At 41.8% G+C, this 8,465-nt stretch overlaps 1 protein-coding gene across 2 annotated transcripts; it reads right to left on the reverse strand.

The window, feature by feature from the left end:
• Positions 1-1,391: 1,391 nt before the first annotated feature.
• On the reverse strand, positions 1,392-4,929 carry DWF4 (Cytochrome P450 superfamily protein). Of its 2 annotated transcripts, none has more exons than XM_087399435.1 (9): positions 3,895-4,929; positions 3,342-3,555; positions 3,045-3,197; positions 2,652-2,888; positions 2,423-2,509; positions 2,262-2,340; positions 2,056-2,162; positions 1,839-1,957; positions 1,392-1,741 (listed from the first exon to the last, which is right to left on the reverse strand). In XM_087399435.1, the coding sequence occupies exons 1-9, from the start codon at positions 4,086-4,088 to the stop codon at positions 1,645-1,647; spliced, it is 1,287 nt and encodes a 428-aa protein (XP_087255561.1). In that variant the 5' UTR covers positions 4,089-4,929; the 3' UTR covers positions 1,392-1,644. The 2 variants fall into 2 exon arrangements, with proteins under 2 accessions (XP_087255561.1, XP_087255560.1); XM_087399434.1 differs by having other exon boundaries at positions 3,342-3,666.
• Between the last annotated feature and the right edge of the window lie 3,536 nt (positions 4,930-8,465).

Below are 8,465 nucleotides of genomic sequence, written 5' to 3' on the forward strand. Positions count from 1 at the left end.
AGCAATGAAATAGAAGCTGATTAGCTTGGGGGTCACGATCAAGTTCAAGTGGAAGACAACGTGTTTTGGGGACAGAGGCGACCAAAACAACATGGTCGATCAGATGTTTCAAATCATTAGAGCTTTAGTGCTAAACCAAATCTAGAGCCACAGGAATGTAAATGTTTTCCAAAGAATTCTAAATGGTAGGATACTAATATAAAAATACCTGGAAGAAATAAGGACGGTGATCTTTTTTGGGCGAAAAAATGAAAGTTGTAAATTGCTTGGGAAACTGTAGGACTAAAGCTTTCTTCCTTTCGATGGGAAAGGAGCTCTAATCTTTGTATATTTCCCTGTCTTTACCCCAAAAAAACTCGTAAATCACCTTGTCTAGATAAACACCACATAATGAAAGCCAATTGTCATCTTTCTCACGTGCCATGAGCATGCACTAAGACGTTGTTTCTACATGGAAATAACTTAAATAACTTAGGAGAACAGAAGAGTGCGAGTGCATTGCGAGTGCCAAGTGGGGACCACCTCGTGGTTTAGTCCATGAAGTGCATTGGAGTTGGGGACCAGAATGAAGGGCGAACTGAAAGAGAGAGTACTATTGCAGAAGAAATGAACGAAAGCTGGGACTAGACTGCTGCAGTAGTTGATGGTGGAAAGTTGAACCCAGTGCTTTGTACACGAGGGGGCATCAACACGGTAGGGTAGGGTAGGTAGGCTGTAAGTAGCGTGTGCGTGTGTGTGTAGGTAGGTATATTTTGAGCGCGATGAGAATCTATCCATCTTCACTTTTGAGTACTTGACCAGTGACGAGCGAGCTTCCTATAACTAGTTTTTTCAGCTCGGTCCCACGTTCTGCTACTGCTACACATCTCGATTTTCTTCTCACATCTGAGCGATCACGGGTTCTCTCTCTCTCTCAATCGCCCTCCCATCGTTGCACGCTCGCTGCCACTTTTCATTGAAATGCTCAGAGCTGAAAAGGACGCTGAAATAGACAAACTTCTTGAAGCTGCAAATTGCAATATCGCCTACCTGATTGAACAGGATTCACTCTGTCCTCTTCTTCTTTAGTCCTCCCTGACAAAGCCAACATACGGCTATCGTGGTTGCTCGTTTCGCAATCAGTAACTAGTATTCCTCCTTTGCTTCAACTGTCGACTCTCGAGGTGGAAGGATTGGAAAAAGGGGCACTCACATGCAGCGATCTGGGACTCAAGGGACCACTTAGTGCGTTGTAAGAACTGGCCACGAGAAGCAGTCAAGAAAATCACCGGATGTACGCCATCACTTTCAGTTGTTATGTCTTTTTCCATAGAACGAGAGAAGCAGTCACTGGCCAAAAGCGTGGGCAGTGGGCACTGGGCATCAAATATGTAATTGTGTGTGTATGAATATTCATATCTATCAACATGTATTCTGTTCCTTGGTCCCAATAAAGGGCTCCTGAATAATACATCGCCTTACAACTGGTCGATCTGTTCTGATCGACCTTATAACACCGTCTTATCGAAATGCAGTAATCGTCGACGGCCAGCTGGGCGCTCCTTAATTTGACGCATAGGTCACAAAAAAAGAGTTGAAAGGTAACAGCTCGCTCTAATTCTTGTGAACACGACTTGGATACAGTACTTACATTCTACGAGTAGACTACAAGGATCTCAATTTGCTAATCCGGATAGGAAGTCCTTTCTCGAACTCTACGAAAGGAAACGCAAGCGCACGGTCTGGCTCGGAGAGCTTCCAACTGCAATCATCATTTGCGTTAGCTGCTCGTCTTTAGGGGCTTCACCTTTATATATTTTAAGTTTGACAAGAAATGAATGCCAGAAGGTTGGGCTTACCTATACTCTAAGACTAAATGATGGATGAAAATAGCCATTTCTAACTTGGCAAGATCTGCTCCTGCGCACAGCCTACTGCCTCCTCCAAATGGTGTGAAATATACACTCTTTTCAGAATCCTGCCATCCAATGACCCAAGAAGTAGAGCTAGGGATAGGAAAGCCAGGAGTCAAACTGAACTGCTGCATACCGAAAGGTGGGGACTTGGAAGAGTTACCTGCCACCTCCACGGATCGAATCTTAGAGGGTTTTTGTAAACTGTTGGATCCAAATGCACAGCACAGAAAACAGGTAGGACCTTCCATCCCTTCGGGATAGTATAATCTGCGATCCAAGAATGACAGCCTTATCAGAGGTAACCCTAGCAACTTTATACAGCTGACATGATTTGTTTATATATGTCTGCCGCAGCTCGGAGCTCACCTTTAAAGCTAACATCCTGGAGTGCTTTGCGGTGGACAAAACGCACAACATTTCCCAGTCGTAATGTCTCGTTGATGACCTGTCGGGCAACACTGTGTCGATTAGTGCGATTGCTAGGAAAATTAACATACGATAGACAATACACATCAGTTGATACCCACACACTGTGTGAAGCTCATCTTTTTGTAGTCTTCCCAGGATAGTTTAGACCCACATTTCTTGGTTGCCTGTATCATCTGATGTTCCTTCTGCAAATTCAGACATGCTGGGAAATCAGAAATATAATACCGATTCATCCCCAAACAATGCCAACCAACAACCACCATTTCCTTGGTGCTTCCTCCAACTTTAGACTTCATCTTTGCAAGAGCAACTTTACTATGTGCTCACCCTCAACACTTCCATAACTTCCGGAGCTTCTGCAAGGAACTTAATTGCAAGTGTCAACGCCACTGATGAAGTTTCGTGCCCGGCAAACAGCATGTTCAGCACGAGATCCAGCACTTGCTCCGTTGATAAACTGCCTGACTTTGTGACTATGCCTAATAAATCATTATACAAAACATGCGGTTGCTGCTTCCGTTGGTTCAACGTTTTCTTCAAAGCCTCAAGAATTTTGGCTCTCGACTGACATCATCAATTTTAAACGTATGACAACATACATAAACAGCAACATCGCACATTAGTCATGTAACTTCGCAAGCCGAATCTGGTTCAGCAAGTTTACAACAACAAACATCCATGTAGTCAATCTGTAATTCTCTTAAATTACTCGTTGAGCACCTGAGTGGCTTTGTAGTACGCCGTGCCAGGAAAGTTCACGGGGGCTGCAATCACGCCTTTCATAAAGGTGTAGTAGTCCCTCATCAATTCCACGGTCTCCGGCTCACCAGGATTGAAGCTGACAATCTGCTTCGCCATTAGATTGAACGTAAACTGCAAAGATGACAGAATAACACAAAGTAAAAACCGTGCCCACGAGAAAGAAGCGTAGATTACCACGGACAACCGGCGTCGCCCATTATCATCGAAATAAAGCTACATCCATTGAAGACAGAGCGAGCATTTGACGGTGTGTACCTTCTTAGCTTCTTCCTGGGCTGATAATACCCGGTTCTCCTGCCACGATCGTAGCGTGAGAAGTACGTGACTCTCAATATCCTCGAGAAAGAAGTCTTTGAGCTTGTTGAAACTCATGAAGTTCAGTGCAATAGACCGCATGCTCTTATGGGCTTCTCCCACGAGAACAAGCATCGACCACTTGCCAAGAATACCACTTATTGTGCTGGGGTAGCTGCACTGGAAGAGCTTGTTTTCGTTCAGAAGTATGAATTTGTTGAGATCTGGGTCGGCTGATATAATTGTCGGTTGCCCGAATAAGCAAGACTTGAACACATTTCCGTAACTGCGAGGATATAGAGCAGAACGTAAAGACAATGAATAGAGCGAGTAAAAAAAAGCTTGAGCAAGACTCAAGAGAACGAAAAGGCGCAGACAGCGATTCTCGGTGAGCGTTTCATATTTGGATTACGCGCGCTGCGCATCGATTTGACATTCGTTTTATTGATGCCTGCATTGCAGCTAGGTCAATCATGAGAATTTCTTTCCAAGCAGGAATACAGCAGAAGCGTACCGCATACTGTGCTTCTCCATAAAGTTTCCACGCGAGGTTGCAGAATGAGGCTGCAAAAATTCCATGGTTTCGCCCACGAGCGGCCAACCCATGGAACCTGGTGGCAAGCCGATTCTCTTGGGGGACTTGCCATGCCACGCACGCAGCAAGATGATCGCAAGAGCACTCGAGAGCAGCATCCAAAGAAGATACATCTTGGCAGGGCCCCAACACGTAGAATGGAGGGAGTGGCGGATGCTCGATTGAAATTACGTCTCGACTCTGGATGGATACCGCTGATATTCAGGGGCCCCAATTGCTCTGCGTGCGGGAGTGATTCTGGCCTCTTGCAGTGAACAAGATGATGAAATCATGTCTTCTCCACCTCCTCCCTCTGTGCAGTGTCACGCGCAGCCCGACTCTGGTAGCATGTTTCTCGCTATTTTGCTAACGATTGATGCAAAACGACTTTGAAGCACCTCTCTGCAGTTCTATCCTTCCAAGTTCCAACTCGTGTCGTGCGAGAGCGTCTTCACTCGAGACGCTCGATGTAGGTAGGCGTTGTCACTCGTCCTGGGACATTCTCAGAAATCCGAGAACCCTGGACAGACAGTGGATGCATTTAGTGACGCCGTAGAGTGAGGACTTGAAATGTACCGACAACAAGCATGTCCAGCCGCCGCCGAAGATGCCAGCCGTTCTGTCAATCGCGCACTCATCGCATGTCTCTTTCTAAACTAGCTGCTCCCCTGTATTCTGTTCTGACTTTGGCACTGTCTGGATAGAAAATTGAATGACAAAACGGAGAGCGGCTCGGGCTCCCGAGTCCCGGACTCCCGGCCCCGGGTTCGGTCAGGCGCATGTGTCATATGTGAGATGGGCAGTTCTTTCTGGCGCTTTGTTTCCGTGTCGCCTGTCACACATGTCACCTGTTTGCATCGAATTACAAGATAACCCAGTTCTCATTGAGCCAATTGTTGCGTTGTAGCCACCGATTCACGGAGCCATATGGGATTCTGTTGGAACAACTGGTTGCTAGATCTCGATTCTCTACTTCGCGCGCTCTCTCTCTCTCTCCCCTCCCACCCACTCTGTGTGGAACTTTATTATCGAAATCTATCTCTCGCCGCGTCGATTTGCTCGGATCGTATCCATCGGGATTCCCAAAAAACACGTTGGCCGATGCAACGGGAAGGGAGCCACATCTATGGCAGCCTGCGCAGTACCAGCCAAGGCGGAGTGACCGGGTGGTGAGTTGAATGGAGGCTAGTTATATTCGTATGAGACCGCAAGAAGCATGCAGACGTGAGGTGATGGTGTTTTGTTGTGTTCGATATTTCTTTAGTTTATTTTATTTATTTATTATTATTCACATGAGCGTGTTGAGAGATTACAGCGTTCCAATCCCTGGTCTTTATTTTTTGTGAATTGCCACACCATCAAATATTCGATGCATTATTGCTATTTTTTACAAGAACAAAGTTTTTGGTCATCGCATCCCCCTTTACATAAAGCTACAAACTACATATTTGATAATTCCTTGCATTACTGGACAGCATCATGCTCCACTTCCCTTTACCCCTAAACAAATGGTTTCCTCATCATACTCTCTACTTAACGCTTCAAGGTCTCTCTCTTCCTACAATCAAGTACCATACACGTGGCATACGCTCTACTCAACTCTTAATTACCTCTAGATAGTACTTCGATAAAATATATACAATGCAAATACTTGAGTACATATGCAAAAGGTTTAATATGAAGTATAAGAAAATTAATTTGACCAAGTGGACGAGAAATATAAATATAAACACTCTATAGCAATCACATCTCACAATTTTAGTTCCTTGAAAATACTCATGTTTTCATCAATGTGAGGTTGAAACGTTATAATTTTCATAATTGGGACATTTCTATCCTATTCACATAGCTGCGATGAAGCCCAAGAGTTCGACCTTCCCAAGATCCCAAATAGTAAGTATGTCGGATGGGACCATAGAAATCTTAATTTCCATTTTAATCCTTAAAAAGTGTTACAAGCATATGATTTAGGATCCCTTTTTCTCAATATAATTTCATTTAGGATCCCTTTTCCTCAATATAATTTCATTTAAGATAAAAAATATATAGATTGAAAGAAGAATGCACGTGCTATCTTACTTTTTTTGGGAAACCCCCTTAGGCATTCAACTATGTTACTCATGCTCCTCTTGACCATCAAGTAACAAACTATCTAATGTGTTTGCAAACATGGTGGTATTTAGTCATCTTTTCCCTATAAATACTACATCCCCCTTATGTGTCCCTCAATATTTAATCATTAATTAGTTTTGGAGGGCTTTGAGATGGGTAATGATAGGAGTAGATTATATGCTTTCCTTTTGCTTTTCTCATTTTCTCCCCTCTAAAACTAGGCGATTCCAATTTTTTATAGTAAAGAGTTCCAATCAAAGGCTTATGTAAGCAAAATCTCTCTCTCTCTCTCTCTCTCTCTCTCTCTCTCTCTCACACACACACACACACACACACGTGACACGCGCACACGCGTGCACGCACACACGCGTAATCTCTCTCTCTCTCTCTCTCTCTCTCTCTCTCTCACACACACACACACACACACACACACACACACACACACACACACATGCGCACGCGCATGCAAGCTCTCTCTCTCTCTCTCTTTGAATATGTGATGTTCTCTGAAAAACTAGATTCACACTACATTATGTATCATGCCATTTTGACATTACTTATGAATTTGAAGGTTTCAGAACACATTAACTAGCATGAATATGGGACTTGAGTAAACAAAATGTCTATGACATAAAGCATATATTAGTTCTCCATTATATGTCCATTAAACATACATGCACATCTTTTCATGGAACACATCCAAAACCATTATTATACCATCATGACCTTGAATCTTATAAAGACTACACAATTATGGTTCCACATGTAAAGCTTTCAGCCCAAAATTGGCATATCAACCACTCGACCACTTGTATGCAATCTTGGATGCATTATAAGGAACATGAGAACTAGAATAAGCAATTGACCGTGCAAATTTTCAATGTCCAATCTAAATTTCAAATTTAAGTCCATGTATGAAAGAGAGAACCTTACGATATTAGCAAAATAATTCATGAAGGTCTCACTCTCTTTAGTTTTCTTTAGTAACACCTCCATTAAATGCTCCCTTTGCAAACACTATATGTGCATCCATGGAACACGTTACTCAAATATGGTTACATGGTATTTCTCATCCAAAATATTCATGCTTGCAAAAAAAAAACTGCTTTACAAACATATTAATCAATCACAGTGTTTGTAGAGTTTAGACATTTAGTGTCCTTCAATACATAATTTAGTATTAGTTAAAGGACATGTGGAGCATAGATTTCACTGAGCACAAACCAAAAAGACAAGGTGGGATACAATGATTTATGTAATCCCTCTGCACTTGTTGATGTGCAAAGTCATATATTGTGAAGGAAGCCTATAAGTAATAACTTGCAATCATTCATTAGGTATCCTTTTAGTTTGACTCAAAACTTCAAACCACTTGGGTCAAAAGCTTGAGGGCATGTTCAACTCTTGTGTGGGAACATATGAAAGGTATTATATATTGCATACAGATTATGAAAAAATTGTGAACAATTAATTAGACATGGACTTCTTGGTGCAACTTATGCATAGACAAAATTAAGTACAAGGATATGCAATCAATTAGGAATGTCATTAGTCTGGAGGGACCATCATGTGCATTATCAAGTTACAATATTTCAATAATAGATTTGTTGGAAGGAACAATAGATGATTATAAACTGGGATCCACCTAGGATCATAACAATTTGGGCATAAAGGGGCTGCATATGCACATGCTATTTTTTTAATAACTAACACAAGGTTAAAGGATGGGAATATAGCATATTAGACAAATCTCATTCATAATTGAGAAATATTTATGAATAAATTTAATGACTCTCCACATATATGCATATAGTACCAGGCACCACTCCCTTATATAGGAAGGAAGTAGTGCCTATCTATATTGAATCTCCACATATATACCTATAGTACAAGCAACCACTCCCTTGTACGACTCCCTTGTACTATAGGTTTCCACATCATATTCATTCCCTTAAGAGAACACAAGTTTTCATTAGTGCTATAAATGCACTAAATCCCATGCCATTTATATAGCTTCTACATATATTCAAAACGTTTACTATATAATATTCACTTCATCATAAACTAGTACATTATTGCACCAAGACTAATTTTCATTATTGTAATAAACATTTGTTCCACTATATAATGTAAAATTAGCAAATGTAGGATCTATTAGATCACATCATGGTTTCCATACACATGAATAGAAGGACTTTTATTCCACACTCTACATGAAGAGCACCAAGTTATAGAATACGGTGAACTCTTGGATAGCAACGTGCTAGGGATAGTATAACTCATAGAATTCCATGGTATAACTCATGGTATAACTCAAGGGTAGGGGACCGCATTCATGTCTAAGCTATAGGTGAGAATTTGGCTAGAAGTTATCAATGAAACCATTATAGTAGAGAGAG

The sequence above is a fragment of the Dipteris shenzhenensis genome, chromosome 28 (genome assembly GCF_047967505.1).
Source record: "Dipteris shenzhenensis isolate YYH24624 ecotype China chromosome 28, Dip_SZ_1.0, whole genome shotgun sequence".
Lineage (NCBI taxonomy): Eukaryota > Viridiplantae > Streptophyta > Polypodiopsida > Gleicheniales > Dipteridaceae > Dipteris > Dipteris shenzhenensis.

What these genes read in the sequence shown, in the direction of transcription:
- DWF4 (XM_087399434.1), bottom strand. Translation starts at nt 4,088, where the DNA reads ATGTATCTTCTTTGGATGCTGCTCTCGAGTGCTCTTGCGATCATCTTG. An exon ending in ATGGAGAAGCACAGTATGCG is followed by an intron (nt 3,667 to 3,894) that starts GTACGCTTCTGC and finishes ATATCCTCGCAG; the next exon opens with TTACGGAAATGTGTTCAAGT. An exon ending in CCCAGGAAGAAGCTAAGAAG is followed by an intron (nt 3,198 to 3,341) that starts GTACACACCGTC and finishes TCATCTTTGCAG; the next exon opens with TTTACGTTCAATCTAATGGC.